The 19,512-nt window shown below is 39.4% G+C and overlaps 1 protein-coding gene across 6 annotated transcripts in view; it reads right to left on the bottom strand.

The window, feature by feature from the left end:
* Positions 1-19,512, bottom strand: part of camk2b2 (calcium/calmodulin-dependent protein kinase (CaM kinase) II beta 2) — a 60,229-nt gene that overhangs the window by 34,069 nt on the left and 6,648 nt on the right. For 4 of the 6 annotated variants that reach the window (XM_074690739.1, XM_074690741.1, XM_074690744.1 and 1 more), the window contains exons 3-7: positions 17,956-18,015; positions 15,293-15,347; positions 14,687-14,752; positions 7,102-7,174; positions 1,501-1,603 (exon numbers count right to left, since the gene is read on the bottom strand). In XM_074690739.1, coding sequence (XP_074546840.1) covers positions 1,501-1,603; positions 7,102-7,174; positions 14,687-14,752; positions 15,293-15,347; positions 17,956-18,015 — 357 coding nt within the window. Of the gene's footprint in view, positions 1-1,500; positions 1,604-7,101; positions 7,175-7,893; positions 7,967-14,686; positions 14,753-15,292; positions 15,348-17,955; positions 18,016-19,512 lie in introns of all 6 variants that reach the window. The other 2 variants (XM_074690740.1, XM_074690743.1) reach the window with 1 other exon arrangement.

Raw genomic sequence — 19,512 nt, 5'->3', positions numbered from 1 at the left:
AGGATGCTATTGTAGTAACTGAGTCTGAAAGTGGTAAAGTCTTGGACGAGGGTTTTTTGGCTGTGATGAGCAATAATTTTCAGGTGGTATAAGGCAGTTTTGGTGATGTGATGGATGTGATGTTTCAGAGTGAAATTGGAGTAAAAAGGGACGGAAAAGTGATAAAGCTTTGTTTAAAGAGGGTGTATTCTACTTTTCTAGTCATGGATATAAAGTAATGACGCTGGATGTTCAGACTTAACCTTTCAAGCCTCTACAAATACATACATTAAAGAAATCCCTCAATCTGTGTGTTAAATGATCAAAACGCTCTTGGTCTAGTTCTAAAAATAGCACCAGATCTTCACCAGGAAAAACTGATGATTTATAAGGATCTCCTAATTGGTTCATGAAACGTTGGGGAGGCAGACCTCAAACACTCAGGTCTGCCCATAACTCCACCCCTGACAGGCCTTGAGAGAACTGACCAATCAGAGGGGAAGGGTGTTTGTGGAGTGGGGAGCCTTAAAGAGACAGCAGCTTAAAAAAGGCTGTAGGCTAAAAATAGGATTTTTTTAAAGCTTTAAATCATTTTAAGATATGACAAGGGCACCAGAGGTATGGATTAAGGACTTGGACAAAAAATATAACAATAACCCTTTTTTAAATAACCTTGTCTAAGAGAGCACAGGAGTTTTGGATCTACTACTTTACTAAGCAGATGCTTTTGTCCAAAACAACGTACACTGCAAGCAAGACTTTACGGGAAAGAAGAAAGAGTCTAAAACTGTGATGCACTGCTCACTGTCATAACGAGTGAGTGGTATGAAGGGTTAATGTTGAAGATTTTGCACAGCAGCAGTTATTGAATAATTTAAGACAAACTGTCACTATCAGTCCATGGAGTCATTATGAAAATGTAGTTTAATGATGTAAAGTGAGAGCTTTTAGCCCGCTGCAGCCTCTTTATTTAAACTCTTCAGTTTGGCTCAGAGTCAAACGAACCAACAGGAACGAGCCGTGCAGATGCTTTCAATGAAAATCAGGTCATTTTCTTGTTAGCTTGAGTATAAAATTTGACACAAGAATGATGATCAGAACAGATTCAGATGAAAGAAATACAGTCAGAAACTTTAGTGTCTAAACAGTCGATACGTGAGGAAGAACAAGTCTCTCCTTGTTTTCCAGATTTATGGGCTCAGTGACAGGAGATAACACAACACAGTATGGATGAACAGTCTGTAAAGTCTGAACACTTTTATCTGTCAGAATGTTTTACAGATCATCGTGACAGCTCCGCAGCACATCACAGCTGTCAGGATGCAGAAGCCTTCGTGTTAAAACACAGAGAGAGGAAGATGAACTGGAGGAGGAGGAAGAGGATGGAAACAGACTGTGAGGAGAAAACACTGACTCTCTCAGATTCTCAGCTGCATGGTCAAAGGTTTTACAGTGAAAGGAATTCATGTGTTCTAATGTGTGTATGAGTGTGTGTAGCGTGTGTGTGTAAGTGTAACATACCAAACCAAGCCTGCTGGTCTCCTTGAACCTCGATGGCCAGGCCGAAGTCGGCCAGTTTCACAGCTGCGTTCTTACACTTGCTGGCCAGCAGCAGATTCTCCGGCTGCATGTTTGACATGAACATCAAAACAGAGAGTCATGAGTCAAAGTTTCCTGACAGCGGAGTCATTTCTCATTTTCTAATCTTTAAATCTCTGACCCTGTAAACGTCCTCGCTCTCCCCTCGCTTTTAGATTCTACATTTCTTAAAAAATGTGGCGCATGATTCTTGACAGTAACAAACTGTCTGATATAAGAAATAAAAATGATAAATGTTGAAGATACTCCTACCTCGAAAATGGCCAATGAATATCATTTTTAAATAACATAATCTACAGCTGTCCACTTTAATGTTATTTACACCCCTGTATGTTTTTAAGAAAAATCATTTTAGTCTCATTATTTGAAACAATTTGACAAAAATGTATACAAATTGCATTTTTCTGCATCTCTTTGGGATTTTGTTGTGTTTATGTGCGGGTCTTTATATTTCTCAGATTACTAAAGGCATTGTTAGCTTATCAGAGTGCAATGATTTCAAAATTCTGTGTCTTAAGAGAATTTTTGTGTGTCTTTGATTTTAAGACTGAATAACCTTTTTAAAATTTCTTGTCTGTTTTTTTATCTTTGTTTTATTTTTTTACTGTGGACATATTTCACTTTTCAGTTTGTCTCTTTATGGTCATTTCTCGTTTTTTTTTTTGTTCCAACCTTTTTCTTTCTTTGTATTTTTCCTTAAAGCTATTTTATTTTGTAAACTGAGGCTCACATTTGCAAACATTTTACAACCAGAGAACACAATACAGGGCTAGGAAAAGGTTGTATTTTCCACAAAAAAAAGTCACAAAACTAGAAAATAATTTATTATTTAAAAATAATGAAGATTTAACATGACAGAAACAGAAGTATTTCATGGAATGCAAAAAAAAATGTTAACAAAACACACATTCACAAACATAGTACCAAGATTTTTTTAAAGAAAGATTTTTTAGTTTACATTTTTTTTCTTGCATTTCATGAAATATTTCAAATTTTGTGAGATGTTTTCATGATCTTGTCTTGTGTGTGTGTGTGTGTGTGTGTGTGTGTGTGTGTGTGTGTGTGTGTGTGTGTGTGTGTGTTTGAGATAAATACTCATGTACATATTTTTTGCATTTGATAAAATACTTTTTCATTTTGGTCGCCATTTTTGGTGTTCAATTAAGTCTTTTTGCAGTTGCCCTTGAGGGCCACCATACATCTATTTGTGCTCATTTCATTTCTCTTCATCCAAAGCTTTGGGACCCTTTCAGTGTAAATATTGTAATCTCTTCATCCTGAGTGTCCATTTCATTTTCACGCCTCATTTTGCATCTACTGATCAATAATTTGTGTTTTATGATCTGTTTTGTTTTCCTTACGACCTGCATCCCTGTTAAGTCCTGATTCTGTATCTATTGGTAGTAACTGCCACTTTACAGTCAGTGGTCAGTGTAAATCTAACAGCCTGGCCCTGAGCTCTCCTCAGCTGCCCTCTAGGCCCATCCTCGCGTCAGGCTGAGAAAGATTACCTCTCCTTTGAAAAAGCAGCAGAAAGTGTGACAGGGCACTGAGATGAAACCAGTTAAACCCAGATCAGAGGACTAAGAATAGCTGGGATGTAGTGCACAAACACTCCCTGCAACACTCATACATATTCTATCACACACACATGCACACACACATGCGCACACACAGAGACAGACGGCTGGATTTAAAAAAAATGTGTATGGGCCTTTTCTCCATGTTTGCTTGAGGAAGCCCAAACACAGCTTGTCTTTTTGTATCAGCCGTGTCCCTGCTGCTCAGATGCTGATGTAACAGCAATCTGACAAACCCCAAACACACACACACACACACACGCACACGCACACGCACACACACACACACACACACACACACACACACACACACACACACACACACACACACACACACACACACACACAGACTTCAGCTCCCGTTGTATAAGCAGCTAACCCTGATGGTGATTGATTTGTGCTAATAACCAAAAGTCATTTCAGCACAGCGGCACATAAACAGCTGCCGGGCCACAGCTGCAGGAGAGTCATTGAGTCGCCCTCTGCTGGCCTGACAGATGAACAGGGTGACACAACGTATCAGGATCAGGTAACATCGGGTAACATCAGGTAACATCAGGTAACAGGGTGAGAAAATACACACTGAGAGCCGAGTTTCTACTCTGTTAGACTCAAAGTGAAGTATGAGTGACTTTTTTATTCTGTTAGTGAAACTTTTAAAGGAAGACTGATGCTAGTTTTCAGTCTGTGTGATCATTATGAAGTAGAGGATTAGCTTAGCATAGCTTTGCATAAGGAAAGAGCAAGCTCTCCTGAGTCTAAAGGTGGAAAGTCATTAAGTCAAAGAAATAAAGCTATCATCACTCCTAATTCCTGAATTATTCAAAATTGAAATTGTGAGATAAGAATTTACGGTGATAATTTTTTTAAATGATGAAATATTTCTGCAAACCAGACAAAATTATCACTTTATTTTCTAATCATCTTTGGCTTTTCTCTCATAATCTCAACCTCATTTTTATTAAGCCAATGTTTTCATTTCTTTTATCTATACTAAGGCTTTCTTTCGTATGTTACAGGTGGAAATTATACTTAAATTGATTAGCATTACAGAACTTTGGTTTAAGTAGAGTTTTGTCAAACTTTACTCTTTACAGGAAGTCTGATTTGTGAGCATTAGCTCATAATTTGATATAAACATTTTCTCTCCAAACTGTTAATTTGAAATTCCCAACATTTAAAAGAGTTGCTGTTCGTCTTCACTTTTTGAGAGCCTCTTTTTGGACACATCATTAGTTTTATATTTTGGTGAGTTTCTCCATCACAAAGTGAGCAGATCTGCAGAGGAGCAGGTGCATCCTGGGAGGTGTTGTTTGGCATTTTGCCTCCTTGTAACAAAGGTCAGACTGTTTTTACTCTCAATCCAGACTCACACACACACACACAGTGAGGAGAAAAGAGACCAGTAGAAGTTATCTGGCTGCTTTGTTCCCTTACTGATGCACAAAAAGGGTAAATGTGACAATTCACTTAAAAGAATATATTCAGCTTTGTTCAAGACTTTATTTGTACCTTAAAAACCCCCAAATAAAGAGCTTTAGTACACTTGAAAAGACCACAGTGTATAGAGCACATATTGATCCTGGATATAATAGGTGTTATTACCCTGAAGGCGTACAGGACTTTCAACCTGATTTCAGGAGAAACAACGTCTCCTTTTAGGTGTCTTTTCTTTTTGTAGATGTTATTAACCTCCACAGGGGAAATCATCACAGACATTTTCTCTTCTCTGTATGAAAATCTTTAATACACTGCTGTAGGATAAAGTCGTCATAAAGTCCTTCTGCAGTAATATCAAGTGAAAGAAGTGGATACAGAGGAGGAAGTAGATGTTTCATTAAAATGTACAGTATGTGTGCTGTGAATATTAAACTATGGGACTCAGTGTATTGTTTTCTTCTTGAAATATGGATCAGGAAAATCTTTTCGTGACACTTCACTTTAACTCTAGTGGGTTAAAACTGTTTTTTTTTTATCTCTTAGAGTGTTTTTAAAAGCTGTATTTGTGAATATGCAAAGTGCAAATGAAATGTTTCAAAGTTAACGTGTCCTTCTGCTGCAGATACAGTGCAGAAACAATCAGAGCGTTCACTCAAATTGAGATGGTGAGTGTTGAGTCTCTTAAAATGAGCTAAACGTCTTTGCAGACTCAGCTCCATCTGCAGGGATCTGTAGCCAGGCCTGTGAGCTGTTTCTTACTGAGGGGGCTGAACTGACAGGCTCACACTCCTTCTAATGACAGCCTCACTTCAAAAATACTGAAATATCCCTTTAAAGTTCCTACTTCTGTAAAGCATATGTGCTGTGCTGCAGTTGCTTGTAACTAAGTGCTTCCATGAGTCAAGCTAAAAATACCAGCTCCAGATTAAGTATGTATTGTAATATACAACATACTGTTTGTTTATATCTCCATGTGTTTATACATTGATATGTATGTAAGTGAAGGTATGGGTATGAGAATATGTGATAAATGTATGTATCAGTTGGTACATGTGTTAATGTTTATAAGAGGGTGGGAAAAAATAATATTTCCTTGTTTATTTTTCAATTTAACTAATCAACTAGTTTATCTGCTTTTTAAATTACTATTATTATTATCATTATTATTATTATTGTTATTGTTATTATTATTATTATTATTATTATTATTGTATTTATTTATTTATTTTAAAGGGGGTTTAGACAACCACGCTAATAATTTTGCTTCATGTACACTGCCATCTGAGGTGGGTTGGATTAGGTGGTGGTCGTTGAGGGGGGGTGCCGTTAATAATTGGGATGTGCTACTACTATTGTATGACTACGATGCCAAAGCCACTGGACAAAAAAACAATTAATAATTGATCATAAAAAAGAAATACTGAAATATTCCCTTGACACAGACGTTCCCAATCGTTCAAGTCAGCAACCCCTAAAGTAGCAGTGTCAGATCAAACATTTGCTGTTTGCATGGTTTTGAATTACATCCTCTATTTCTGTTTATGTCTTTTAATTATGGGTAAATTATGGAGTTAGAAATAGATTTTGATTTTGGATGACATTTTGTGACCTCACACTTAAGGAACCCCTGCTTTAATTAAATAAGGTTGAATCATTTTTCACCTTTGCCTGTGTTGAGGTTTGCTTGTTAAGGAGATTTAATAAAGCTAAATTATGAATCAAGAACTGTGTTTTTGTAGCTTTAAACCAACATTGGGTTAGGTGAAGTTTAAACAGTTTGTTTCTTCTTTTATGTGTGAAACAATTTAAGGAAATTTACCCTAAATAAAGCTCATATTTTTATAATTCCTGTACTTTATATTAAATAAATATATATATATACTATAATATGATATAATATAATGAAATATAATATGATATAATATAATATAATATAATATAATATAATATAATATAATATAATATAATAATAATATTTATATATATATTTAATAAATACATTTATACATTTATAAATTTATGTTACAATCCCACTACAGGGTTGAAAAATAGTTTTCCACTTGACTATTTTTTGATCTAAAGTTTCAAGTCTGTGAATTTTTGAGCTAATATGTTTACCTAATGGCTCAAAAGTCAGAGTTTTATCCACTTAAGTTCACCTGGAACACGATATCGCAGCTGCTATTTAGTTTCTCTGACACTTTCACACATCGCTGATCATTGAAGAAAGGCAGAAGCTAAATTCAAATGCACAGTTCAATGCAAAAGTAATGCAAAGTTTAAACAGAAGAAGGCACACACCCATGCACGTGTTTAGAGATCAGGCCTGCAGGCATGCGCACACATGCTGGCGTTAAAAATGCTCTGCCTCTACTTACCATAGTGCAACAGTCAGACGCAGACAACACACAGCTTCAAATCCCTCCCAACACACACACACACACACACACACACACACACACACACACACATAAACAGACACACACCCCTGCAGGTGACTCACCTTGAGGTCTCTGTGTACCACCCCCATCTGATGGCAGTGGAGCACGGCCTCCAGGATCTGCTGGATGCAATGACTGCACGCAAACAGCAGGGGGAGCAGGTTAGTCTGAGCACATTCAGCCCCCAACTGTCACATCCATGCAGAGGCAGCAACATCTCAATACAGCCTGCACACACACACACACACACCCACACACACATGTTTTCAATAGAGGAATGATTTGTCGAGCGTGAGAGTGAACCTGTCTGTGAACTACGCAGGGAGAAGGTGTGCGCTGAGCTATTTCTGCTGGCAGGAAGGAGCCAAACATTAGTCAGGCAGTGTGGGAGTGAGCTGCAGCTCCATGTGGGCGGCACTGTGTCTAACCTGCACATTCTCCTTTCTAATTTATTCAGTCCACCAAACATTTAGCGGGTTTTCAAGTAGACACAGCACTCTGCTGTTACTCCACTGAACTCTACTGTTTCCCACTTCCATTCTTACACACTCGCTCCTCTTTCTTTCTTTCTTTCTTTTTTGCTTTCTTTCTCAAGAGTGTGCTGCATATTCTGCAAGGAGCCACAGGAAATCTAGTTCAGGCTGTCCAAAATAGTGCAACAAGAGTCCCAAAAGCAAAACCTGGGGACAAGCAGACAAATAAGAGACAGACAGACAGACGGACGGACAGACAAACAGACAGCAGGCACAGGCAAGTTTTCTTTTGGATTCACAGGCAGAAAATAAAAAAAACACAAGCAACCCTTGTTACAGAGGGGTGCAGGGAAAATGCAACACAATGAGACACACACACACCTTGAGGTCCCTGTGCACTATGTCATGTTGGTGGGTGTAAGACACACTGTCTAGAATCTGATGGATACAGTGACTGTGGAGACAAAACAACAGGGTGTGAGACAGTAATACAGAGGAGCACCAGGGACATGTGACAGGAAGAGGCCGCTTTAAGATCAGAGGAGGAGGGAAGGTCACATGGTCAGTTCACCAAACACCAGAACAACAACAAAAACACTTTCATATGTTCATTTCATCCCCACAGGCTTTATTTCTGTTTGAGATTCATGCTGTCACTGCCTGTAAGTTAGACTCCACTAACACGCCTCCCTTTGTGGACCTGAACTACCCCCTCCTGCTGCCCCGAGCAGAGACAGAGGGAGACAGGGAGCGTGCAGGGGCAGGGGGGTTGTTTAGATGAATTTGTTAATGCAGCCTGCTCATTGATCTGTTATCTGGCTCAGGTCTGTGCTCCTAAATGTGGCTCTGAAACAGCAGCAGCCGCTCTCTGCTCTGCATCTATAAACCCCGGGCGCTGTCCGTGGTGCTGAAGTCAAACCAGATCTGTAATTGCAGTTTTCACTTTCAGTCCAGCCTTTGTGTCAGCTTTGCGCTGGCTGCAGATTATTCAAACATATTTAAAAGAGAAAGACACACTGCTGCAGAGTGTGACATGTATTAAAATATCTGCATATCTATTTTCCATTTAAGAGGGGTGCAGGAAATTTGGTGCACGCTCATTGGTGCATGCCACTGACTAATTATTTCCTGGCACATACTCTTGCAGAAGGCAGCATATTTTATCAAACCTCTCTCTGGAATTATTCCTGCTTCTCTCTGTGAATCTGTAGAGCCTTTCAAACGAATAATAAATGCTCCCCATCATGCAACACAATAAAACAGTAGCAGTGAAAGGCACATCTCTGCTGGGAGTGTTACAGAGAGTCGCATGGACACAGGCACCCACCAGCTTCTTTGTAAGCCCGACAGTCACCGTACTAGAAATGGTAACCCATTCTAACTTTGAGTCGACGTACACACACACAGGTTAAAAGATGGAGCTGAGGCTTACTTTAAACCTCAAGACCAGAAGCTAAAACCCACTCACCTTCACATCAATTCAGTCACAAATTATACACAGTCATCCACAAGTGTCGGCCTTAATATCATAAAACAGAAGAGCTCTATTTTACACTGATATTTGTGTAGTTTCCTAAGCCTTTGAAGCCAGCCCCAAGTGGACCCTGAAGGAACTGCAGTTTTTTGTACTCATACATTGGCTTCACTGTAGGGATGGGTACCTCTCACATTTGAAACGATATGGTACCGATGCCTGGTACGTGGCAATCAGTACCAGTACTCAACGGTACCAATTTTCGGTACTTTTTTGTGTTTATGCCGTAAAAAATATCAATTTATTTAATTATAAAGTATACACTTTTTCAATTTAACATATTTATTCTTCAGTATACCACCTAGTAATGCTGTGTTTATGTCCTGCGTGGAAAATCACTTACATTTCCACTCCCTCACAGTCACAAGGATGCATTTAGGTACCTAAACATGGTACCTTTTGATTTTAGGTGAATCGATACACGGTACTTTTCACAGAATTCGGTCGGTACCTATAAAAGTATCTAATTCGGTACTCAGCCCTACTTCATTGTTGGACACATTATCAAGTTCATCAGTTTTTTGTTTGATAATAACTTGTTCACAATGACAATTACTGACTTGCGAATGCTGAGCAGACATCAGTTGAGTGTCTAAACTTGGTTCAGTCTCCTCAAGCAAAAGAAAACCTCTCACACTGAAAAGGGACATAAAAATAAGCAAGGAGAAAACAAGTTTTTTTTTTCCTCAACTAAAAATCTGCCCCAAACATTTAATTAAGATGATGATAAACTAAGTCAAACAAAAAAAGGACTGGAGGTGCTGGCTTGAATAAACAAAAGACAAGGAGGTGCTCAGCCATAAAGCCATCAGTTCCAGCGTCTCTGAACCAGGAGGAAGAAAGAAAACTGATAAGTGGATGACAGGAAGTCTCCAGCCCAAACTGACATAACAAAACCTGACAATCTGAAACATGCTGGTGGGGAATGACAAGAAAATAGGAGCGAGACAAACCAAACCAGACTCCCCAGAGCCGCTCTGCACTACCTGCTCCTCTTAATCACCTCCTTCTACTTTAGAGCTAAAAGCTAAAAGCACTGCAGTGTACTGCAGGGACACAGAGGAGGGACACCAAAGACACAGGTATGTGTAAAGAACATTTTTGACCAGGGCACTGACGGGTACACAAACTATGTACCCTCTATCTCTGATCTTCACAACAGATATTAAATGATCAAATATAACTATCCTGTCTGTAATTCTTTGACTCAGCACCACACAAACTGTCTTGGTTTAATTCTTTGAGAACTAGAAAAGGAGAAGTCAAATTTAAAGGTCGTGACAAAGGAAAAAATGCTTTAGTTAAACACAAAGAAAGCTTCAGCCAGTTTGTTACAGCACGGCTCAAATAGTTCACACATGTCCATCATTACTCAGGGAGATGGTACCTTTGGTAGCCAATCAGGTTTCAAGTGGGGCTGGTGGATATGCTCTGGCCGGTAGATGCCACAGTCCAAGTCGTAAGTATGTCGCTCGCTACTGTATTGTGAAATTGGAACTAGCCATGAAAACCGGATCAGTTTGTTTTCTTTACTACTTTTTTTTTCTGGGAGGGGGTGGTTACCTTTTTTGATTGTTCAGCTGGAGGGAGACAAGAAATATGGGGAATAAAGAGTGTGGGAAGACATGCAACAGAGATTCACAGCTGAGAGTTGAACTGCTGAGAACTGTAGGCTCTGTTTAGGTTTTTACGGTGCTCAAATGGCTGGGTTTACCATTTTTACCCCCTTTGGACATCAACATTTTGCCCTGTAAAACCATAAAAATAACCAATCTGACCAAGAGTTCTGTACAAACTTGCATAAAGCAGTCAAATCACCATCTCTGTCATGAATCTTACTCTAAATTGTACCCTAAAGCTCATAACAAGTAGAAAGATCTGCGAGGCGCTGATAATGATGTTTTGAATATTTATTAATAAATGGGCCATTACAACAAAACACAATTAAAACTTAAGTTTATAAAATGAGGTCATCACTAAAGGCTGTTTAAAAACCCCAATTATTTCATTATCAATTTTTAGAGACACACATTTCAGAACCTGTATGCAAACAAACAAAACCCCACATGTTTGGAAAAAACAAGAGGTTCACTGATAAAATATGCTCCTTTGGTATTTTGGGTGAACCTGCCCTTTAAAGAGAGACAGAGACAGAAAGGAAGGGAGGGGGAGAGTGTGTGCAGATGGAGTACAGAGAGGAAACTGTCAGTGAGATACTGTTGGACAGTAATCAAGCCGTGCTAATCACACACCCACACGCAAACACACCGAGTGACACGCACACACACTCGCTCTCACACACACACTCGCTCTCACACACACACATAATTTATGCAAAGAGAACAAGAGAGAATGGAGGCAGATGAGAGGGAAGAAAAGAAAAGAAGATGGAAGTAAAGCTGAAGAATACAGAGGAACAAACACAGGCAGGCCTGCTCCGCACAGAGGATAATTATCAGGGCTCTTCTGAGCAGACATTAAACTCTTTAAATGCGACCTAAATGCAGACGGGAAACACTGGAGTGAATGTAAATGACGTCCTAACAGCAGAGTCTGCCTCATTTTAAATCACGACACAGTTCCATCTGACTTTTTCTTTCGGCATGAACATCAGAGACTGGATAAAGACTAATGACAATACAGCTCCTGAAAAGTAAAGACAAAATATTCAGAGCTCCCTCCAAAGCCCGCCTCTTGCATTTATACTGACGAGACAAGTGTCTACAGTTATAGTGTTTATCATAACTGCAGAATATTTGAATTCACTAATAAAGTATCCCAGTGTTTGGAGACATCATCTGTAGAGGATGATGTCTCCAAACAGCCGCATCTCTACCAGGCTGTTTTCTTTGGTGTGAATGTCTCGACCATGCCCATGCATATCCTGTTTGTTCCGCCTTCTTTCATTATTTTCCTCTCATTTTTTGTTCTGAACTTGTGAGATTTTTCTCTAGAGCTTTTGTTTGAGCTGTGCCCTTGAGCAAGTCAATAGAGACATGGCTGCATCAGGATATATTCCTAACTATATCGAAGGATTCCACACTGTCCGGGATTACACCGAGGTCAACTGGCATCAGATCATGCTTCAATTTAAATTTTGGATTAGGTGGTAGTAACTTATCATTATGTTGTCTGGTTTATCGCTTTGTTAGTTTACTGTTACCGTCATCACGCTGTTCACACATACACACAGAGTCAGGGCAGCTGACAAACGTACAAGAGGTTGCAACGTTTGCAAATACAAAGACGCACATTGGGCCATGTATACTGCAAACCGCAGCCCTTGCTCTAGGGATGTCCTGATGCAAATTTTTTGGCCTCCGATCCAATTTTTTTCATGATATTTTTTTGACAATACCGATCCGATCCCTTTCTTTTTGATAAATCCTGTACTCCGATGGATGATTCTGTTGTAAATGATGAATCATATTTGTTGTATTAAAATGAGCTTTGTTGGTATCTCCCTGAGGAACACTCACTTTACAAATGTTGCAAGACACTGTTTTAGTATCATTGCTTTCCAAAGCAAAGTAGTTCCACACAGTGGACATGTTTGCAACGTGGTTTGAGTTACAGCAGCTGTAAAGCGTGACGGTGCAGAAAACACATGAAAACTGGGTGGGTCCCATTAACATAACAACATCTGTGTTGTCTATTTTTCATCATTTATGTTTATACTTCATAGGATATATGTAATCCATGTTCAATAATTTAATGTTTTATGGATAAATAAGTTAAGTTATAAATGAGTTAGAACTGGAATGTTAAAAAAATATGTTTCAAAGAAGAACTTGAGTTCGGCATTTTTTTGGTTCCTCTACAGCCGTATTGTGACACAAACACATGATATTCAATGCACACAATCTGTGAACCGTCAGACTTCCCAGAAGCAAGAAAAGAAGAGAAGAAGATTCATCAAAGACTGTATCAAAGACTCTTTTTACAACAAGCAGCCAACGAGGTAGTGCCTCCCCTGTTTGTGTTTATTTTTGTTTTTTATTTGTGATATTATATTGTGCAGTTTATGACACGTTTTTGAACTTGGTAATTACAGTTCTCATGGCGTAGAGGTATCAACATCTCAGTGTCTTGTGCTACAAGACAGCACTGAATAAACACCCGTTTTGAAGGAACCGACCTGTGTCAATTGTTGTGAAAGGAGCTACGCTATCTGTTCCTCCAAAAGTAGCCATACTGGGCACCAATACTGATCAGTGTATCAGATCGGGACATCCCTACTTTGCACGGTTATATAATTGCACGTTCTCACATCAGAAATGCAGTTCAATTAACTATGCGGCACTCTGACACATACTCTGAATGAGGCCCTGTGTGAATGTACCAAGTCAAAGCTGGGGTAGGTCATTTATTGCAGGAGTTCCCGAACTGTTTAGGCCACAAGCCCCCAAAACAGAGGTGCTGGAGACCTGCAGTAAAGATTTTTATGAGATGAGCCTTGTTGTTCACTCAAGGACACTCCTCTGCACATCCGGAGAGAATCATAGTTTATTACGGTTTACTGTGGAGAATTTTTGGACAAGAGTCATTTATTTAGCACCAACATCTGGGAAGAAGAAAGATGCTGAGTGGACACAGATATGTCAAAGGTCTATTTAATTTGTGAATATTCTGTGTGTAACGAGAACTGATCAGCTTTTTTTTTTTTTCAAGAGAGCTGGAATCGACTGTTTAAAGTCCGACAACAACAGCCGAGAAGAGCGATGACATGGTGTCTGTATTTTTCTACTGATGGGCGGGGCTTAATTCATTTTGTCTTTCGTTAAAAAAAGACGTGTACAAACATTGGCCATGTTGGAAGTTACTTTCCCCTGTGAATGAGATATGTACATATAGCCTCTTTCCACTGCTAATGTCTGTCAACTCAACCTCCAGCCATTAAATAAGTTTTGGAGGTGTGGCTTTGGGAGGATGACAGATGGGAGAGGCATAGTTTTTTTGGTGGTATCCTTTCAAAACCAAGCCCACTTGTATCCTGTAATATTCTGCTCCAGGTTTCAGGAAGAATCAGCCTATCTTATCTTATCTGCATTCCCTGAAATTCCACAAAGTCTCAACCTCATTTTCTTCTTTTGCTTTAATATAATAAATAAACGACGCATGCTCCGTTTCATGATAAAAGAGACGATAAACAGAATCAAAAATGGGGTTTCAAGCTGTGAGTGTGAAAAAAAGAGGGTTTATAAACAGCTTTTTTTACACCATCACTCTTTCTACCTCTCTGACTCCCTCGTTTTTTTCAGTCCCCTTCTTCTCTCTCGCCTCCACTCACCGCCTCCACAGTCAAATTGATTTAAGTCTACCTCCTGAGGGGGTTACAGCGTGGGCATGTGTGCGTTTTGTGGTGATTGTGTATGTGCGTGTTTCCATCTGTCTGTAAATTCTGACTCTGGGGGGAAAAAAACATCCTCGACCTCGACCAGAAAACTGCATCGAGGTTTTTATCCATCAGAGAAGAAAAAAACAGCTCCAATGTGTCAGAACTGCCCATGTGTGCTAATGAGAGGAACTGAGCAGGGGCTGCTGGAGGACTGCAGAGGCTGGGGGACTGACACATGGAGGGGATGAAGAAGAAGAAGAAAAAAGAAGAGGAAAAAGGAGAGGAAGATTTATCACGTTTACCTGGCGTCTGCCTCACTGTAGTACTCTCTGGCCACAATGTCCTCGAACAGCTCCCCACCTGTCACCCTGAGAAACACAAGGATGAAGAGTATGAAGCTTCATCTGCACAGGCAGCACACACACACACACACACACACACACACACACACACACACACACACACTTGCGTACACTCACACAAACACACACACACAGGAGGGGGATGTCCTCATTAGGGGGAAACCCCGGCTGCAGGATTCACTCCGACTGAGTTGCCATGGAGACTGGCTCCAGTGCGGGGGAGTGTGGATGCATCTGTGTGTGAGAGTGTGTGTATGTGTGTGTGTGTGTGTGTGAGTGTGCCAGTGTGTGCGTGCACTAAAGTGGAAGCCGCAAGGATGGAGGTGGGGAGGAGGGGAGGCTGTTATGTAACGGGGGGAACTGCCTTAGAAGTGAGGAGGGGATGAGGAGAGGAAGAGAGGAAAGATGGAAAGATGCAGATGTAAAGGAAGAATGAGAAACGAGGGATGCAGAGAGAGGAGGAGACAGGGAGGAGAAGCTGCACAGTATGGCAGAGAGGATGGAGGAGAAAGAGGAGGAGATGAAGCAGGGGAGAAGGAAACTCACAGGTCAAAGAGGAGATAGTGGAAGCCCTCCTCTGAGATGCTGTCATGAAGACGGACTGCAGCCAGGCGGAGGGAGAGAAAGAAGCAAAGAAACGAGTGATACAGTCAAATCTCCTCATTCATTTCAGATCTGCTGCATTCCACATTTCACCATCAAACCTCAAAGATCACAAATTTACTGATCCTACGGTGAAAAAACAGCTGAAATCACGGCGATGTGACGTCTCTGCTGCACTGCAGCATCTCATTACGCTGCTGTTTGTCACATTTTGGAAACTGCTCTTAACCAAACTGCTCTTAACCAAACTGCTCTTTGGATGAATTGTGCAGCTGCCTATAAAACCAGTCATTAAATCCTGAGGCTGTAAATGATGGAGTGGAAAAGCTCTGCATGTAATCATTACTATTTCATTAAATTCAAAATAAACACCAAACACCTGTGACACTGTGTGGATTGGTCTGAAACCCAAACATTTCCACACTCCTCTGACTTCTTAAGTGTGTTTTTTGAATATCTATTTTTTAAAATGAAGAAAAAAAGAACGAAATAGATGCAAAAAAATGTACAAGTGGGATAGAAAACCTCACTGAAGCTTTGTAAAAGGAGCATCAGGACTCCTGACCAGCTGCCAGCTCCTCTCCCTGTCCTCACCATACTGCAGTGTCTCTTGGCAGTTCATGATAGCACTTAAAATACATTACCCATGATGCACTACTGTACATAACGCTTACAAGTTAAAACTCTACAGCCTGTTGGAAGACTAGAGCTAATGCAGAGGTTCTCATTTTTATGTGCCACTTCTGAGGAGTAAGCAATAAATGTGGATTTTAGAATTAAAAGCCAAGTTGCAACCTCTGTTTTTAAAATATCAAACCTGAATGAAAGTGCTAAACCTGCAGTTCTTGGACTGTCCACTTGAGACTGGATGCAGAAGCACACAGAAACCACATACACACACATTCAAAGAAGCTGGTCTTTGTAGCAGAAATAAACATGTTTTCTGACTGAAACCTTTTTCTGAACCAGGCTGTAAACATGTTTATTTTTAATGTGTATGGCTTTGTGTAACCTCTTTGCATGGCATCATATGTTGTGTATAATTGTTTTGATTTTTGGAGTGTATCATATTGTTCTGTAGTTCTCTTCATTTTGTATCATACTGCATTAGGTCAAAACATAACATTAGGCATTTCACCTTACTGTATAGTACTGTTGACTAACAGATCGTATCATACAGTATAGTTAAGTTTAGTTGTATTGGTTTCATTTCATACCGTATCTTGCCTTATCTTTTGTATTGTAACATATATCATATCGAACCTATAGTATCAAACCCTACTTTATCATAGTTTTGTTCCATATTATATCAACTTGAGTCATATCAAATTTTATTGCTTCATACTTACTCATGTTATAACACATCGTATAATACTGCATCATATCATATCATATCATATCATATCATATCATATCATATCATATCATATCATATCATATCATATCATATCATATCATATCATATATCATATCACATCATATCATATCATATCATATCATATCATATCATATCATATCATATCATATCATATCATATCATATCATACCATATCATATCATACCATATTTCATCATATCGTATCATATCATATCATATTTCATCATATCGTATCAAATTGTTGTGGCAGAAAAAGGCCAACAAATCTGTTTTTTCTTTAAAATCAGGCACCTTGCAAGTCAAGTAAGTTCCAATGGAAAGTGGAGTACGCAACAAGATAAAGTTTAAATGAACAGACCAGAAGTCAGGAGCATGTCAGGGTGACTTGGCTGACCCCAGTGTTTCTCCCGTAGAGAGCAAAACATGTTTCCCAAAGAAAATGATCGATGTCTGTCTATCTAGGTTCATTTTGGAGATGTGAACTGCGCGTTGCATCTACCAAAAATCCCACAAAAAGCAGCAGATCTGATCCCGAGTCAAATCCTGTTGTTCCTAATTTGTTGGAGAAATATACCCACAACATCATAATATAACAAACTTTACTGTACAGCACTGTGTTGTACTCTATTGTCTCATATTGTATGGTATCATATCACATTGTATCGTATGGTATTGTTGTTCTTGCTTCATTTAAAACAGCGTCTTATTTGTATCATACTGTACTGTATCACATCAATCACATCAATTGTACCAATCCTATCACATTCTCCATCGTCATTTGTTTTGCATAGTGTACTGTCTTATATTGTATCATATTATTAACACTGCCAAATTTTATGGGTTTTAAGGTATTTTTTGGAACATTAAAAAACTAATGGGACATCTTCAGACAAACTCTGTTGCTCTTCTTGAGTTTAAAATTAACATTTTTTCTTCTGTTTCACTTTTAATAGACATTTGTTTATTTTCTGCATTAAGTCATTTCCACATGTGGCACCACAGGGTTTTGGATTGGGACAAAGAGCAAGTTAAAAGCTTCAGATCTGCAAATATGAGACAGGGCATGGCCTCTGTACATATTACTGAATGTAAGAGCACTGATGGGTGCATTCATTTCACAAATGCATACCATCCATATTTAGTACCTAATTGTTCATTGCTTGAATCCACAATTGTCCAAACCCGAGTGTTTTAGATTAAAGATAAAAAAAACAGTGTGGAGTCTCACCGATGTTGGGGTGTTTCAGCAATCTGCAGATCCTTGCTTCTCTCTCCAGTTTCTGATGATCTAAAACACAATCACACTCAAGCTTTACGACAACAAACCTTTCAAAGAAGAAAAAAACCTAGAAAGAAGGAAGAAAAAGAGCTTCTCGTCCAGAGTAAATGAAATCTGTGCAGTTTACAAAGTTTGAAGAGGCAAGTGTTGTCAAGGTGAATGCCAAGGAGATACAAGACACACAAACACGACTTCACTACACACACATCTGTGAGGACAGCCTGAGGGAAACGTTTGTCCCAGATGCCCGTTTAACCCCCCGATCCACATCCAGCAGATCCAGCAGAGATGAGGAACATGGAGGGGAGGGGATCAGAGGAGGAAGAAGAGGAGAAGAAACAGGCTCCAATGGGAAGCAAAAGAAACACGGGATGAGTTGGAAAGAAGGAGAATATAAAGAGGAGACAAGAAGAGGATATAATACAAGGGAACAGGAGAGGAGATGAGTAGAGAAGGAAGTGGGAAAGGAGGAAAGAGGATTCAGCAGCTCTGATGACAAATGATTTTAATCCAAGTGTCGCTCTTCTTCCTCTGGTCTTTATCCCTCTAACAGAGCCGCCCTCCAGGTCACACACAAACATTTGTGTCAGTCACGTCAAGAGAAAGATGGCAGAATGATGTGACAGAATTAAACTTTAAGGCCTGAATCAGAGACACAAGCTCCTTAATGAAGATGGTGTGAGAATGATGCAAGCCCAGTCACACTCATGATCTCACGTCCTCTTTCTCTGATTACACCACTGTTGCTTCTTAAAATGAGTCCTGGAGCACTTTTTAAACACTTCATTTCATTACAAATATAACAGATGGAGACAAGAGTTCATGTGCCATTTAAAATAAATAATGACCACTCATTTCAGCTCCTATCCCCTCTGTTCTGTTGATATCAATTAACCTCTGGAAACAGGCATCTGCACACAAGTACAGCTAACAATGTGTGCTCATAAGTTCACAAAAGAAACTAATCTGTTCATGCCCTGGAAGCATTTTAGTAAACTGGTTCCAAAGGTACATTCAGATGTTGTAATTCAAGATAGCTAAATAATTATTCAACTTAAGTCCTGTCTTTATACTATTCTATTATAAGACAACCAGTGTCTCTTTATAGCTTGTACAACAGCAAGCCAGAGTGGAGCCTCTGTGTAAGTTAGTATTTACAGAGAAACTAAGACTCGATAGAAACAGATAAATATGATTTCTACAGAAGACATTACAAGGAATTAAAGTCAACTGGAATTTCCACGTGGTTTCCATGTCAGGCTCCCTGTACCAATTGATCTGCTCTGTGGAAATAAGTGAGCCAATGCTACAGCTTCCAGAAAATAGATCCAAAATAGAAACCTTGCATATCTCAACCAGAGGGCAGCGACCTGTCCCCTAACCTGGTGTGATGTGGCTGCAACTAGAACATCGGTCATGAATAGCTACGTTGATGGAAAATGAGTGATTTCACCTTTATAAAAACCTGTTGCTAAGTTTATGGCACAGCTTTTTTTTCAACTGTAA

This window comes from Halichoeres trimaculatus, unplaced genomic scaffold, assembly GCF_033239565.1.
Source record: "Halichoeres trimaculatus isolate MK-OKI-2021-1 unplaced genomic scaffold, fHalTri1.1 fHalTri1_scaffold_16, whole genome shotgun sequence".
NCBI lineage: Eukaryota > Metazoa > Chordata > Actinopteri > Labriformes > Labridae > Halichoeres > Halichoeres trimaculatus.
The sequence above is the reverse complement of the archived record's forward strand: the minus strand, read 5'-3'. Positions and strand labels throughout refer to the sequence as shown.